The 17,350-nt window shown below is 37.1% G+C and overlaps 1 protein-coding gene across 3 annotated transcripts in view; it reads left to right on the forward strand.

Moving 5' to 3' along the window:
- kcnab2b (potassium voltage-gated channel subfamily A regulatory beta subunit 2b) overlaps positions 1–17,350 on the forward strand; it is a gene marked incomplete at its 5' end in the record, with an annotated part of 83,342 nt that overhangs the window by 34,122 nt on the left and 31,870 nt on the right. The window contains one exon of one of the 3 annotated variants that reach the window (XM_081385858.1): positions 1,476–1,861. The exons of the other annotated variants lie outside the window; for them this stretch is intronic. Within the exon in view, the coding sequence (XP_081241984.1) occupies positions 1,476–1,861 (386 nt within the window). Of the gene's footprint in view, positions 1–1,475; positions 1,862–17,350 lie in introns of those variants that run through there. 3 annotated transcript variants of the gene reach the window in all.

Genomic DNA, 17,350 nt, shown 5'->3' on the forward strand with positions numbered 1-17,350 from the left:
CTCAGTGAAACTAAAGGCATCTTGTGACCGGTGTTGATTCTGATGAAATGTCCTGCACTTAATTTAACTGTCAAAATTACTTGCAAGAAACCATCTATTTTTAATGTTACGTGGATGTTTGTTGAGTCAATTATTAAAATATGTTCTAGGGGTTTACAAGGGGTTCTTGTATCATTTTAAATGGATTTCTGTTGTCATTCATCATCAACAGTCAGTTTTGGTATTGTTTGATCAGTGACTATTTTCAGCAAGAATTGGACACCATCCAATAAATATTTAGATCTATAATTAGTTGAATATTAATCAAAGCCAAAGATAAGCAGCATCAGACCACTTAACTTGTTTTATATATATATTATTATATTATATTATATTATATTATATTATATTATATTATATTATATTATATTATATTATATTATATTATATTATATTATATTATATTATATATTACATACAGTGCTATGCATAATTTTAGACACCCATGCTAAAGTTGACTAAAAAGATGAATAAAAAAAATCATCTTTTGGAAATTGAACTTAATGCCTTAATTAAAAAAATTAGGAAAAATCCAACCTTTAAGGACACCAATTTTCTTTGTGAATGAATAATGTATCGTAAATAAATAAATGTTCTTCCTTAAAATACAGGGTGCATAAGTTTGGACACCCCTATGTTAAATTCCCATAGAGGCAGGCAGATTTGTATTTTTAAAGGCCAGTTACTTCATGGATCCAGGATACTATGCATCCTGATGAAGTTCCCTTGGCCTCTGGAATTAAAATAGCCCCACATCATCACATAGCCTTCACCATACCTAGAGATTGGCATGGAGTACTTTCCATAAGATCATCTCTCAATGCAAATCAAACCAGCTATTAGGCTAACTGAAATAAAACCATGCCAATCTCTAGGTATGGTGAAGGCTTACCAAAGACACATTTAATATTTAGGCCTCTGTTTGTGCTGACTTTACTACAAGAGAAAAGTACATCATGTATGCTTTTAAGATTTCTGGCCTTTGTTTGAGTCAGTGCCAGTCTATTTTTTGACCGTCATACGTTAGGAGGCAGATTTAACAGACTGGATGCTGGCTAGATTTGGCATTCGGGTTCTCCAGAGCACCTGCGACAGGCCTCACGCAAACATTCTTCATGCATGCCTGAATGTCCACTCATATCTGTTGCTTGATCACGCATGTGTATGGAAGAGTTAAAGTCCCAATTTGTGAGCACCTGAATTATTGTACAGATCATCCGGTTTAAATTTGTCATCGAATTTGAGTCCCACAGGGGAATAGGGGCCCGGGAGGGTGACCTGAATGCAGTGCATGGACGTTTGAGTACGGTGTTGATTGCCGTGGACGGCGGGCGCTATTTAAAGCAAAGGCTCTGACCTGCAACAGTCTGCTGGTCTCTGTCATGCCACTCGCTTCACTCCTGTGTCTGTGAGACCCTGTTACCTGGACGCAGGGCATGTTTGGCACTCACAGAAGCAGTCTGACTGAGTTGCGGGTCGGGCACGCCGGCCGCAGCATCAGTCGCCAACACAGTGTCCCCTCCGAACCCCTGCAGATCCCCAAGAATGGACCGCCGGGGAACAGCGTGCGACGGAGCAGCAGCATTAGCAGCAGCAAGATGCTGTCCCTGTCCTTCAGCGAAAGCATGCGGAGCGACATCGACCGCTACCTGTCTGACCAGGGCCTGTACCCTTTGCGGCAGGGTGGGGGGGAATTGGGTGAGATTAGGAGTCTGCGAGAGGTGCGGGCGGCCGCCCAGTTCAAAAACCTGGAGGACTTTCTAAGGACCAATGGAGTGTCACTACAGGAGTCCATCTCCTTCCAGACTGGCATGAGGTACAGGTAAGGTCCAGAGAGGGTGCAAGTCTTGCTTTGCAGTTTGGGATTAGCTTCACGAATGATGATTAGCTCGATGATTGATGCTGGATAGAAATTGTGCCTCCCAAATTAATCAGGGTTGATCATCATTACAAAAGATATGCTTTCTTCATTGGTAAGTTGATTTGATTTGATTTTAATTTAATGACCACACAGCCAGGCTGGTGGAATTTGTTTTCAGTACAGCTCTTCGGTACAGGTTCCAGCATTACATTAAACAATAAACATTAAACATATAAAATAACATACATATACATATACTGTACAGACAAATACATTGATACATGATACATAATACATAAGGGGTCATGCTTAATCCACAGTCCTCAGCGTTCAGAGTTCAAAATGTTTATTGCTATTGGGATGAAACTGTTATTGGTGTTTCAACCAGTGTTATTTTAGTATATTTTATACACTATTATAGTGCTTAATAGTATTTTGAATTAGCTTTTATTTTTTAGTAAGTTTGTGCTTCTGTAATTTTTTCCCCCCAGTTTTTAGTACATCAACTTAAACTTAAAAGATAATGAAAAATGTTGCCTTGTCAAATAACTTCAGTTTTTCAGCTAATGATTATATTATGTTATTTCAGCTTTTGCAAATGCTGAGAATGAATTTATAATAGTTTTAGTGGTAACACATCCCAATGTCCCATTAATTAACATTCGTTAATGCATTATCTAACATTATCTATGAGCAGTTACGTTTATACAAACATACTTTCCTTTTACTGTTACAGTTTTTATTAATCTTTGTTAATGTTAGTTAATAAAAATACAACTGTTCATTGTTAGTTGATTTTAGCTCAGGTTCATTAAAGGGGGGTGAAATGCTATTTCATGTTTTTTACAGTTTTTTACACCGTTAAAGAGTTGGATTCCCATGCTAAACATGGACAAAGTTAAAAAAATTAAATTGTACGTTTGAAGGAGTATTTCTGTGCCAAAAATTGTCCTTCCGGTTTGTCACAAGTTTCGGAAAGTTTTTTTCGAGAATGGGCATGTGTGACGTCAGATGTAGCGGAATTTCCTTATACGGGTCCTAAGGGCACTTCTCCGCGGGCGCGCGCGCAACCGTAGACCAGACAGAGAGAGAAGAGAGCTAAAGCAGTACGTTACCTCATCAAAGCGCTCTGCTCAGCTTTTGGAAGTCAATGTCACCAAAGAAGTGGGTTTTTGGTTGCCAGGGCAAGACAACCCTGCACAGATTCCCAAAGAACCCAGCGTTAAGGGACTAGTGGATGGAGTTTGTTTTTTCAGAGACTGTTTGTTTTTGTGCAAGACTGTTTGTTCCCTGCATTTCGATGATGATTGTTTTATAAACAAAGCCCAGATCGACGAATTTGCAGATCGTCATGCTTAAGGATCGAGCAGTCACAATGATAAAGGTTCGCGGTTGCAGGCGGTGAGTAACTGCTTCACATGTCTCTGTGTGTTGTTAGCTCGGTTACACAGCTTTAGCTCCGCCCACACGGCCCGCCTCCAGAAGCTCGTTTTTTTCCGGAAAGACTCGGTACAGCCTATCTTTCTTATATAAATATAATAAAACTAAAGACTTTTTGGAGATATGAAGGATGCAATACTACTCTATAGGTACTCAAGATTAACAGGATATTGAGTGAAAATGAGCATTTCACCCCCCCTTTAAATAATTTTAACAGATATAATTTTTAATCTGAATAATGTATCAGTAAATGGATAATAGGATTTTTCATTTTAGGTCCATGTTATCTTATGCATTTAAATATAAAGTTATTGTTAAGTTTAACTGTTTTAGTTTTAGTTAACAATTACAACACTACTTTCAACCCATCTTAAAGTCCATCGAAGCTGGTCATCATTTTGCCACCAATCTTCATGGTTATCTTACTGCATAGTTTTACAGGCAAGGCTTAAGCCTAGTCCCAGACTAAAATGTAAGTTTGAGCTGTTTTAACTGAAAGCAGTTCTGAAAGCAGAATGTCAGTTTTTGTAAGCCATTGTTTTGTCTCAAGATGCACACCAGTAATGTTGTTGTTTTTTCTAAGGCACATTTATAAAAGCTACTTAAATGCCCTAATTGAACTAAGGCCTAATCCTTGCTTAGTCTAAGCCCTGTCTGTGAAACAGGGCCAGTACCTCTTGGCCTATTAGTCTATTGGTTGTCACTTTAGAGGTGTAATGGAGTCTGTTGTGGCCTGTGTTGTGTGTATCTGAGTCACCCGAAGAGAATAGCAAGTGTTAAGCAGAGACTGAAGTGGGGTCTGCACCAGCTGTGTGAGTTGGATTAAGTGCTTTGCTTTTATAAGCCATTGGGAGGGCACTGGTGGCCTGCTGGTATGGTGCTTGGGTCTTTTTCACATGACTGTCCCTTCAACAACAGATCAGACATATTAATATATCAGTCAAAAATGATACTTGGTATAAATGGTAAGTGTTTTTGGAAGTGACGCATTGCTAGTCATACTTGTTTTAATGCTGCAGTGGGAGCACTTTACAGTTCAATTCATTAACATAAGGTAATTCATCATAGGAATAAAGAACTAACCATTTTTACAGCATTATTTATTATAATCTTGGTTAAGGTTAATGGTAACACTCTGCGTTAAGTGCTCATTTAGTAACATTACAGTAGTTAATGCATTGTTAACGTGAACTAAAAATGAGCAATCAATGTTTTACAGCATTTATAAATCTATAATAAATAAATCTTTATCTAAATAATAAAGTTGTTCAGTGTTTATAATATAAGTATAAAAATGATCAAACTTAAATAAATTCTGTACATGTTAGTTCATAATACCTATTGCATTGCTTACTGTATTCATTAATGTTAATGAATCGAATCTTATAAATCATAAACAGAATTCATAAATCATTATTAATTTCCCTGTACATTTTATGTTGTGTTGTTTTCCAGTGATGCTTGTGGATGGTTTTGAAATTTAAGAGGCAGGACGTGTTTGCACTGGTGATCAGGGACAGTTGGTGTTTTGATAAAGGGGGTGTAGAATGTCGACTGTCTGTGTCTTCCCTAAGATTGTTCACTGTGGGACAGACAGATCATCGCACAGATGATTATATTACAGAGGATAATTGGCAACTATTGGCAGTGGCTTTAAAAATACAAATGGCAAAGCAACGGTAACATTTAACACAATCTGTGCTGTTTTTAGTCACATGCCACAACATGAGCAAATAGTTTGCCAAGTGAGAGACAGTGAGAAATACAAATGATCTTTCTGCTAAAATGCCCACCGTTTACAGGGCTGACATTTTACACCGAATCATTTCATAATACTGTTGATATTCTTAGGCTGGCATGTTGTTGCTGAATTGTTGAAAGCAGTTGTCTATTTTCTACCTGCCACATGCTCTCAGGTCACGCATCTATATTGGTCTATTTAATAACTAAATCCATCATCAACTTCCTTTTTGCCTGTGTGGATTAAAATAGTCTCTGTGTTGTCATGTCTAAACGATCCCAAGCACTTTACTAGCAAATATCATATTTTACTTAAAGAATGTTATCTGGACAGAATATACGGCTTCTTTTAAACCACTGCAAATGGGGAAAATGTGCATTTTGGGTCCGGATAGTGTAGTCTTCTACAAGCCGACTCTGTGCCAGTTGCGTCCACCAGATGGCAGAAATCGCACATCATCTTGACATCACACGTGCTGCTACAGTATGTCTGTGTCTGTCAAAGACAGGACTAGTGAGTTCATTTGTCAAGTTCAGTTTTCATAGAATTACTTATTTATAACCCTTACTGAGATGACATTTTTATGGATTTAAGACATTCGGTCCTGCCGTGATTCACTGTTTGTCCCAGAATCCCACCGTAGTCAGATAGCACAATACAATTTAGCAGTCATTCTAAGACTCCTGGACTTGAATGTAATCTTTTAACCATACAAGAGTAATAATTAATAACTAATTAAGTGCAGATCAGGAGGGAGTTGAAGCCCCTGTCACTATGTCTCTGTCCTGCAGAACTAATGAGGCAAGCCTCTTTTCTGCTCTACTTCCTCTTCAATTAAAGGCCACCGCTCATTCTGTCTCTTTGTTTTTCCTTCTGTGTTTCCCTTTTATTTTTTGTGTGGAATTTCCCCTTAGGGAATGTACTCTGGATTAAACAAGCACTTATATAATGTAGCCTGGGTTATACATAAATGCATATATATATATATATATATATATATATATATATATATATATATATATATATATATATATATATATATATATATATATATAAAGAGTTCAGCTGCAAAAGCCTCTTAGTGCCATCTGAAATTTTCTTCTAGAATGATCATATTTATCAAGCTCGTATATTTAAATTCAATAATTTCACTTAAATGGCAATGAAAATGACCTATTAATTGTCATTTAAGTGAAATTACTGAACACACAGTGAGGGTTAATTTTAACATGAATTTCATGTCTTTGTTTTTATGTTCTCTCTTGTTTTAATGCAGCAGCACTCGAGCTGCATTAACCGCATTTGAGAATGATCCAAAGAGCATCTTATACTTCAATGGAAGAAAGAAGCAATAGTAGAGGAGAATAAATGCATTAACATCCTGCTGTCTGGCATAATCTCAGACTAATTGGGATAATCATATTCTGGAAAAAGGGCTTTCTGCAGGCCGATACTGAGCTAAAGACAGACCCATTAGACATGGTTCACTGGGCCTGGATTAGACGGTGCTATAAAACTACCTTGAATGGAATGGATGCCATCACATTTAGTCTTCCCTATATATGAAAGTTAGCTTTTGTATTCAATTTATATCTCCTGTCTGTTGTAAGGTGAAGCATGGATTTTTTTTTTTTTTTTTTTTTTTTTACATTCTTTAAAAAAGGGTTTTCTGCATAAAACACTGCATTTGAACTAAATAAGTGATTCTGTTCAAAACTGATCATATGTACTGTAGTCTGAAATGGAGTGAAAATGAATTTGAGTGCAGTATGCACTCCTGGTTTTCATATAAAAAAAATTCTCACCAAGATAAAATATGCAGACCTACTTTATATGAAGTGTCTAACTATTATGCACTAACATTTAAATTAATCATTTGCACTTATTGTGTACATACATGTTCTTACTTATATTTAAAATTATATTTATATATTATGTATTATGAAATCTGTCATAAATTGTTGTAATTACATCTCTAATAACACTGTAGACCCTACCCATGCCTCGTATCTAAACATTGATCTATTATATTCTTTTGTTCTGTTCAGTAGTGCTGTCGGACTGGCCGTCCCCTCCAGGTTTGCCCAGTAAAAGGCCAGGCTGTATGAATTCAAATTTAAAGAAAGTGCAGTTAGCTTTTTTTGAGAGCGTCTGGAAGATGGAGCGATGGAGCAATATGTGAGAACCGCGGGCGCTGTAGCAGTGAATTAAGCTGCTCATGCAGCGTAAACTTGAAAAGGGAGACCCAGCATTTTAGACTTATAACTATTATAGAACTTTTGTGAGGTTGAGTTTGTGCAGATCCTAGCAATCTTTCCCTAAATGTCGGGAATTTGTCTTGCAGAAGTTTGTCTCGCTATAAATATATTATGGTCGAAAAATCTGCCATCACTAATCAAAATGCTTCTATCTTACTTTTATCAAATTTATTTAAAAAAAAGAAAAGAAAAAAAAGTGTTATAAGATGATGTTTGCAAAATAAATAAATACATAAAAAAGACTTTCACGTACAAAACAATGAAAAATTTGTTTAAAAAAAAATTAAGCGTTGAAAAATTTCTGCTTTGTTTTTATCCTCATAATATAATATAAATAATTTATACTCGTGTTTATACTCATAATGTTTCCCGTATTTACATTGAAACTTCTTGTACATGCACAGAATGGATAAAGGGGGCCCTTAAAGTGAAAAAAAGTTAAGAACCACTGTTTCACATCATAAAATTGATATTTTTAATATGCTCTCAGACTTTTACACCTCTCTTAATGCACCATCTGAACATGTACTTATATGTAAAGACTATTGAACTAGAACAGATTCACAGCGTCTACACTCTGCTCCGTCTTAAACCTGTAAGGTTTTTCTTTATTCCTACGGAGCTGTGATTGCACTTTTGTGTGCATCATTAGAGGGAAGAAAGCTCATGGAACTGCAGTTTTCTGCAACATGATCATTTTAATTTGTTGATCATTACACTCTTCATTTTCCTTGCTGTGCAGGCCAGCTCAGCACTATTGAATTGCAGCAGCTGCACTGTATGTAGCTGTAATTGCTGTCAGTGTTTTGCTGCAGTAATTGCAATGCTGTCCACCTGGTGTGTTATTACCTGCTCAGGCTCTTACACATCAAACACTACTTTTTTATCAAATCCAGTGAGGTTTACATTTTCCCCTTTTCTACGCTTGTCTGTGCACGTGACTCAAATAAATATGTTTGTTCCACCTATAATCTCTGAAACACTCATGACAGCACACAGCGGTTGACATTGAGAGGCAAAGCAGCTGCTCTCTGCTACACAGAGTTCGATTTTGCATTAGAAGTCTTCTCGCTTCATCATAAGTGAGTGGTGGGGATTTTACAGTCAAATGAGATATAGCTTATGTAAAAAGACAGCTTATATTAGATATATTTCTTTATGGATTTCGCACTGAGTTGCGCACTATATTGGCAGGCACATTTTCTGAGAAGCCTGTGCATGCGTGTTTGTGTGTGCACTTAATTCTTTTTAATGTCATCAGGATTGCAGAGCTTTAGGATGTGTTGAGTCTTTAACAGTAACCTCCAGGGCTCTGACAGAACAAAGTTATAAATATGCATGAGAAGCGACTTTATGAATACCTCCTTGTGTTTTCCTCCTTTTAAAAGAAGTTGATGCATTATACTTTTTTAATCAATGTATAGATTTAAGGTTACAATTTATATGACTGTATAAAGGAGAGTGATTTTTTTTTTAGGTGCCTTTTTGCTTTCATTAGTTCATTTTAAAAGTATAAATATTTTATGTGATCTCTCAGTTAATTTGAGCACATAAAACATTTTTCTGTATGTTTGAGTCATCACGACTGATCTGATAAAGTTCTCGGTTGATTCCTGCTGAGAAGCCTCAAGCAGAATGAGCTGGCACGCTCTTTTGTTCCATTCTCCTGTACTCAGGGCTTGAGCGCTCTCAGCTCCTGGGTAATTCAAAGCATTAAAGGGATAGTTCGCACAAAAATGAAAATTCTTTTACTATACTGTATACTCATTTGGTAACCAAACAGTGGACACAGCAGCCATTAACTTCCATAATAGGGGGAAAAATACTATGGAAGTCAATGGCTAGGTTACCTGTCTGGTTACCAACATTATTTAAAATATCTTATTTTGTGTTCAACAGAAGAAAGGGACACCATTAGGGTGAGTATATTATGACAGCATGTTCCTTTTTGGGTGAACTATCCCTTTAACTGCCACAATTAATGTTCAGGCACTCTGTGTACTCTATGAACCGCTTAACTGATCTGAAGACACATTTACCACTTTTTATCACTGATTGTGCTAAGGGACAGGCAGTTCATCCAAATATATATTTTATTTTGTTAGAAACACCTATGCTGTGGAGCACAAAAGTATAATTATTTTAGCAATAATATCTTGGCAGATCTTCACATACAAAGACCAAAAAGTATTATGTGTTGGTAGCTTATCCCAAAAGCAAACAACAAGTGGTGATAATATAGCGTACAGTATATTAGCACAGTTTGTTGTTTGCTTTTAGGATCTGATGGAGCACTTGGACCCAGAAACGCTTAACTAGCAGTTTCTAAGTCTTCTGAAGTCATATGATTGGCATATTTAGCCTATAGAATCATGAGCCTAACCTTTATACCTCATGATATACTTTATAAGTATTTACCACTGTTTATACTTATGTCTATAGCGAAATATCAGTTGTCCTGACAGTGATTCATCTTTATGGAATCGTTAAAATATTGGTGTCCGGGACGCCGTGAGTCCGGAGACTGTATCGTACACCATAGGTGAGTCCTATTTGCATACTTGTGCACTATTCTATGCCTTTTTAAGTAGTGTGAATAGTGAACAACATGAGTAAATGATGAATGAAAGTTGTATGAACTACTCATTTAATCCACAAAGTAGTGAATCTAATGTGGATGCTAGAGTTGTTTGTGCTCTGAGAAGTAATGTTTGGGTGTATGCGTGTACTTCTGATGAGAGCCGGAGCCCTGCGGTGAAGCTCACTGTGGTGAGACTGAGCTCTGCTGTGAGGTGGGAGATGATTGAACGGCTCTGGAGGATTTTCCAGAGCTTAATTGACTGTGGATAAGTGTGGAGTTAGGCTTCTAATCAAAGGCAAAAGGAGGGAGAGCTTGACAGTTTAAATGGAGTAGAGGTGTTTGAAGTGCCAGAAGGTTAAATCAACGAACAATGGGAGATTATTGCTTTCAGAGACCTATGACCCCAGCCAAACTCCCAAATTACAGGGCATCTCCCTTTAAAAGAAAGGAGGATCTCACCAATTTTTTCATGATTCACGATGAAGTCATTTTCTGTTCACACTGTTTATACTTAGATACTATGCAATCTAATTTCTCATACCATGGTTTTTAGTGTGAAAGCACTGCCTTTATTTAAGAAAGCCTATTTTAATGTTTTAGCGCTAATATTCTCTCTCCATCTGTAATTTTTAGAGGGTTTTGGGTCATGACTCTCACCTCCAGACTGACTGCCTTTCTAGGTGATGCAAATGCCCCCACTAAAACAATAACACAGCTCCAAACATACAGCTGGTGCACGTGAGCCTTCTCTTTCTTAAGTACACTACACATCCCACCTCTCTCCTTAGAAAGGTCACATCTCTCCTGCTGTAACACTAAGCCTCATGCTCAACCTTTTGACACATAATGGCCTGCAGCTCTGGTTTCCATTCAGTAATGATAATTCAATTACTGCTTGTGCACCCAGCTGCAGTGATATTTAAAACTCATCTGTAAATCTAACACTGAAACTACAAGCAGTGACGACTGATTTGATTTACCGATGGTGTATCGGACTGGCAGGAGGCTAACAGGTGCTCGTGAGGATTGCAGTGACCTGTGATATGTACAACTTGTAACTTCAGGGTTAATCCCTGCACATGGTCACAATGACACAAATACATTCGTGACCATGATAAACTTTAACATTGTTCTTACCCCGTTGTTTATTCACAGTAAGTGGACTCTTTTCCAGGAAGATCACATTGCACTCCTGGAACACCTTAGAGCTTAACGTTTTTTTTTTTAGGGAACAGTAGCATCATTCAGTAGATGCCCAGAGCAGTAGGGGTGTTGTGTTCTAGTGTTCATTTTTATAGTTTTTTATTTTTTTTATTTTTTTAAATTCTCTTCTTTTGATGGAAGTATGTCTATAAATCTATAAATGCATTTGACAAGAAAATGCGAAATTAAACCCAATATTCAAACATTTTATGTGCATTTAAACATATATTAAAGGGTTTGTTCACTCAAAAATTAATATTCTGTCATAATTTACTCACCCTCATGTCGTTCCAAACCTGTAAACCTTTCGTTCATCTTTGGAACACAAGTGGAGGTATTTTTATGAATTTCTGTCCCTCCATTGACAGCCTACGCAACTACCAAACATTTTCATTGACAATATCAACACTGTGAAGAACCCCATTGAAGAGCCACCAGCTCATGAGCTCTCATTGCATTACAGCTATTCGGTCACCTGAGATGCTTCTCTGTCTCTGTTTGTGTTGATGTTTGTGTTGATGTTGTGCTATGAGTCGAATACATAATCTCTTCAGCGCAAACATTGCAGTCTTTCTTTTAGCATTATATATAAAAAGCTATTTTTTTGGTCTTTATTTATGTGTGCTCCATAAGCCATGTCAGCTTAGGTTAACATTGCCATTAATATTTTTACAATATTTCAGTGTGTCATGTTAGCATGTCTGGATCTAACAGATTCATGTGCAGTTGCAGACGGGGTGACTCTGGTTGCCAGCGGGTGGAGTTTACATATCTAAAGGCACAGAATTTCTTATCTCATCTCAAGCCTTGATTTCCTGTCAGTTCCCTCTCTCTAGATACAGCATGATGAAAGATGCCCGAGTTCAGTATCCTGTCTGATATAAATGGACCGTTGCTTCGCTCAAGCCTGCTGGCAGAGTCTTTGTCCTGAGGCTAGCGAATGTCAAAGTGCCATTCAGGAAGCTCTGTATGTTCACTTAAGCCATCTGTCCACTTCCTTTCAACTAGAGGTGAGATGACACACATTCCTCTAATCCAGAGTGCATGAAAACCGGGTAGTCGCGCCGTCACTCAGTGGTTTAATGAGATGCTTTAGGCTCAGTAATGTGCTAGAGATGCGGGAATAGCGTGTGTCATTTGTGTGTCAGATTATAAGAGAGCTCATCTCACTGTTTACGGTCTGCGGGACGTTCACTCGTATGCGCGTTCAGACACGCTCGCAATCACGCTAAGGACCACGGCAGTTTGCTAAGACTACAGAATTGTACTTTGTACTATTTTAAAATCTTTGGTTTCCCCTCTGATATCTGACTTACAGCTGTGTCTTATGATTTGCATGTTTCTGCAAATACTACAGTATGTAGATGTATGCAGAAATTTAGTTTGTTCAACTATGGAAAAATCCCTGACAAGAATTTTTACTTTTGCTAATTTTAATTGTGTCCTCCAGCTACTAGTGTCATGCTACATTTAAAAGACACTCTTCTCTATAGTGTTGGAAATTAATAAACTTCAATGTGTTTCATATGCAGTGTCTATCTGTCTGTCTGTCTGTTGTTCAATCTATCGTTCTATCTATATATATATATATATGTCGTTCTATCCATCATTTCATTCGTTCTGTTTGGCTGTCTATTGTTCAATGATTCGATCTATCTATTGTTCTGTCTATCGTTCTTGTGTTCGTTCTATATCTGTCTATCTTTCTGTCGTTCTATCTATCCGTCTGTCTGTCTCTCGTTCAATGGTTCTATCTATCGTTCTATTGTTTGTTCTATCAACTCTATATATATGTCTGTCTGTCATTCTATCATACTATCTGTCTATTCTATCAACCTATCCTTCTATCAATTGCTCTACAGTTCTATATATCATTCTACATCGTTCTATAATTCTACATATATCGTTCTGTATTTATGTCCATCTTTCTATCTAAACTTAAATGTAGCATTTTATTTGTAGCATTGTAATCAGTGGGTAATAAAATGAGTCCAAAAGGAAAATGTTGAATAATTTTTGTTTCTCTATACTGTTATTTTATTATTCATTTAAAAATCACTATCTGTAGTCTATATTATCCAGAAGAATTGAGTATTTTTTTAGTCAAGAATATGACTTATGCATGAGAACAAAATTCTTGAATGAAATTTAGGGCATCTGCTGCAAGAGAAGTCATCAGAAATGAAGGCTAGTGGACAATCTGCATTCTGCATACTCAAATTATTTGTCATGAATATTAATGGTCGGCCAGACTGCATAATAGACATTACTACATTGGTCACAGGCCACATCTGTGATTTTAGCAACTCTTTTTAACATGTAACAGTCTCAAACCAGAATTGTGTTTGTCCTCGGACATTCTGTCATGCGTGGGCAGTGTGGAATATCAGGTACGAGCTGATCTAACACAATATAGCGTGAGATTAGACCTTCCCACTTTCTCTCTTGTACACACACTCTCTCTCTCTCTCTCATGCTTGCTTTCTTACTCGTCATACTATGCTGTTTTATAAACTCTCTCTCGCATAGCATTTATGCATTTGCTCAGCACACATGACTGGAGGATGATCTAAACCAGAAGCCGGGGTATGAAAATTCTCTGTCAGTTAACATTAGGAATAGACAGTTTGGGTGGACAAGAATCAACTGAAGAAACTGGGGGGAAAAAAGAGAAGGAACTTCACTTGCAGTGCAGACAGAGAAAAGCAGAGAAGAGCAGATAAGCGTGTGCTTGATGTGCTGCAGTGTGACGTGGATGGATGTGGGATTTCTCCCCTGTTCTGTGTGTTGATGTGATTGGTGCCCAGAGTCCATCGCTTCACAGGCTGCTGCTGCCCTGGAGCCAGAGCGCAGGAATTCACTCTCACAGAGACTAGCAAACCATGCATTGAGACACTTATTTAAACACGTTTCACACACACAGACACCACATGGACAGATACACACTCTGGCAGCACTTCAAAGCAATAACTGCACTTGTGGTTAAAACAGAGTGTTGCACTCACCTTTTTTGACACCTGCCACATCCATTTTGACCTTTTTAACAGCATTTTCTTCAGGTTTTGGGAAAAGTGACTTTTTCATCTCATTGTTCTTGGGAAGAAGAAACTTAAGTCGTTGAGGTAACAGCTTGGTGCCTCCTGGGAGATTTTAGGACTAGTTTCTCTACGTAGCATCAGCATCCTCACTGTGGTAAGTCTGTCTGCGGGAGCTCACCGTCAGCATGCAGGTGTCATTCGTGTGCACGGACCACCGAGGTGTTAGCCGCAGCACCGAGGATCGACTGAACCGGCAGAACACCAACAGCCCGAGTTTGGGGACCAAAAGCAAGTTCCGCGCCGTGGCGATGGTGGCCCGCAGCCTGGGACAACTGTCTGTGCAGAACATGCACTCCTCTGGTGACCACTGCTTGAGAACTGGCATGAAATATAGGTAGGTGAGAGGAGGACTCCAATAGTTAACGTGTAGAACTTTAACCCTTCTGTTCTGTTGCTTGTGATTTTGCTCTGGTTTGAACAAATACTGTACAATGCTTTCAGTGTCACCGAATGTTTTCATTCTGGCTCAGTCTCAACAGAAAATGTGACTCTGGGGATGTGATTTGTTATGTAGGGTCAGTTTGGTTTAAAGGGCAACACACAGTTTAAGAATGTCTGTAATGTTAGTTAGTTGGCTGGTTAGTGGGATTCACTTGTTCATTGATCTCTCATGGCAAATTTAGTAATTGTGAATGTCAAGAGGTAGTGAGTTAGAAGCATTTTTTATCATACTGTATTTTTCAGGATACTCAATTACATTTTTTTTCTCTACGTTTTCTGAATTAAAATGTAATATTACAAATAATTAATTGAGTAATTGATTTGCTTTGACTCTTACAGTATATACATATCCTACTCTACTGTTGAAAAGTTCGAACTGTAAAACTGAAGTCTCTTACACTCACCAAGGCTGCATTTATTTGATCAAAACTGTAGAAAAGTAATATTGTGAAATATGATCACAATTAAAAATAACGGTTTTCTATTTATATTTTAAAATGTCATTTATTCCTGTGATGGCAAAGCTGAATTTTCAGCAGCCATTACTCAAGTCTTCAGTGTCACATGATCCTTCAGAAATCTACATCAGCAAAATATTTCTGAATTAGAAATTAATGAGAATATTTTAAATAATGAAATAGTGAGTCATTGATATGCTTGGTTGTCTTTTTGTGGCATTTTATATTATTGGCTCCTTTCTTATAAATATAATTTCTGTATTGGTTATTGTGTGATGTTCAAGAGTTTTTTTGTATTGAAGAAATATTAATTTTATAATCCATTTCCATCTAACTCTCAGTTGTAATCTTTGTATGAAGGAATGTAATCTTTAACACATCTCTGCTGTATCCATTTAATGCTGTACATTATAACGTTGTGATGCCAAAATTCACTTGTAGCATTGACTAACCATTTTTTGTTTATCGCCATAATTAGTGGCTTATCTGTATCAGACAGAATTCAGAATGCATCTCTACCCTTTTTAATCATATAATATGCAGAGGTGTGATCATATGGCCTATTGACGCCTCTAAAGTTAAAGATCAAGTCTTTCATTTGACTAATTGATTGAATTTGTGCAGACATATTTCTCTCGGTTCAGAGGAGAAGGTAGAGATGCCTGTTAAACCCATTAGCATGTTCTCTATATGAAATGGAGATGCAGTGTGATCATGTTCCACTGCTTAGCATTATTAGGAGCATAGGGTGCTCTCTCACTATTTTGAATGCAGTGCTCATGCTGCCCACGGTCTGCTCACTGATAAAATAATAGTGAGCTCTATTCTTTTACTAAACCCACCCTCCCTCATCAGTTTTCCATACTGCAATTTGCGTAATTGTACATCAAAGGCACTTTGTAGCCGTGCAAGGTAACAGAGTGTCTTCTACTTCCTGATTAAACTAATGTGTAACTGTACACCTGAGAAACTTCTATCTCTCGCTGCGCTGCTACCAAATGTCTTGGCTCTTAAAGCGGATTCTCCCATTGAAATTAAGTCTGATATTTAAAGCTGTAAAAATGTAAATGTTGTGCCATAGTCATGAAGGCTGCGTTTATTTCCCTAGTATGTGAAATGAGGCTTATACATTTTTTTTTTTTGATTGCTTTACATGATTTATGTCTTGTAATTTTCATTTACCTGATCATAATTATGTTTATATTGATTAAAAAAAAATAAATTACACTACTCTCTTCTACACACACTGTATTTAATGGTGAATAACTTACAACTTTGTTGTACAATAATGCAATGAATCTTTTCATGTACTTTATGGATCTACTAGTAGGATTCACAAAAATTCATAATGTATTTATTGATTTTATTATATAAGTTAAACATTATACAGTGATGTGAATAAGCACATCATAAGGCAACTTTAGCATGGGTGTCCAAACTTATTCACATCACTGTATAGCAGGGATAGACAACTCCGGTCCTGGAGGGCCACTGTCCTGCAGAGTTTAGCTCCAATCCTAATTAAACACACCTGAACAAGGCAATCAGTGTTTTCAGGATTAATAAATAGATACAGGCAGGTGAGTTTTTATCAGGGCTGAAGCTAAACTCTGCAGGACAGTGGCCCTCCAGGACCGGAGTTGTCTATCCCTGCTGTATAGTAATAAGGAACTATTTAAATGCACCTGTATATATGTTTCTTTATTAATTTTTGTGACTCATCATTTTCTGCTATATATTCTTTTTGTCTAAATATTTGTTTTCATTTAAATTCACTGAATTAATTTCTGCTGTTATAAATCTGACTTTTCATTCATTAATCAGACTTCATAACCCATTTTTAAATAACCTGTTCATTTCATCACATGCTAGGATTAATTAATTATAAAGACTTTTCATAAATTGGACATTTAATTACTTTGGACATTTAAAAAGGGATAGTTCACCCAAAAATGATCATTTACTCACCCTCATATTGTTCCAAACCTGTATGACTTGTTTTTCTGTGGAACACAAAAGAAGATATTTAGAAAAATGTCTGTGTTTTTGTCCAAACAATGAATGCCAATTGGACTCCAACATTCTTCAAAGTATCTTCTTTTGTGTTTTGCAGAAAAAGGTTTGGAATAACGTCAGGGAAGAGTAAATGATGAAAGATCTTTAATTTTTGTGTGAACTGTCCCATTAAGTTTGAATTGGTAATACTGTATGTTCACCATCAGTGCTGAAA

This window comes from Scardinius erythrophthalmus (assembly GCF_964197995.2).
Source record: "Scardinius erythrophthalmus genome assembly, chromosome: 15".
NCBI lineage: Eukaryota > Metazoa > Chordata > Actinopteri > Cypriniformes > Leuciscidae > Scardinius > Scardinius erythrophthalmus.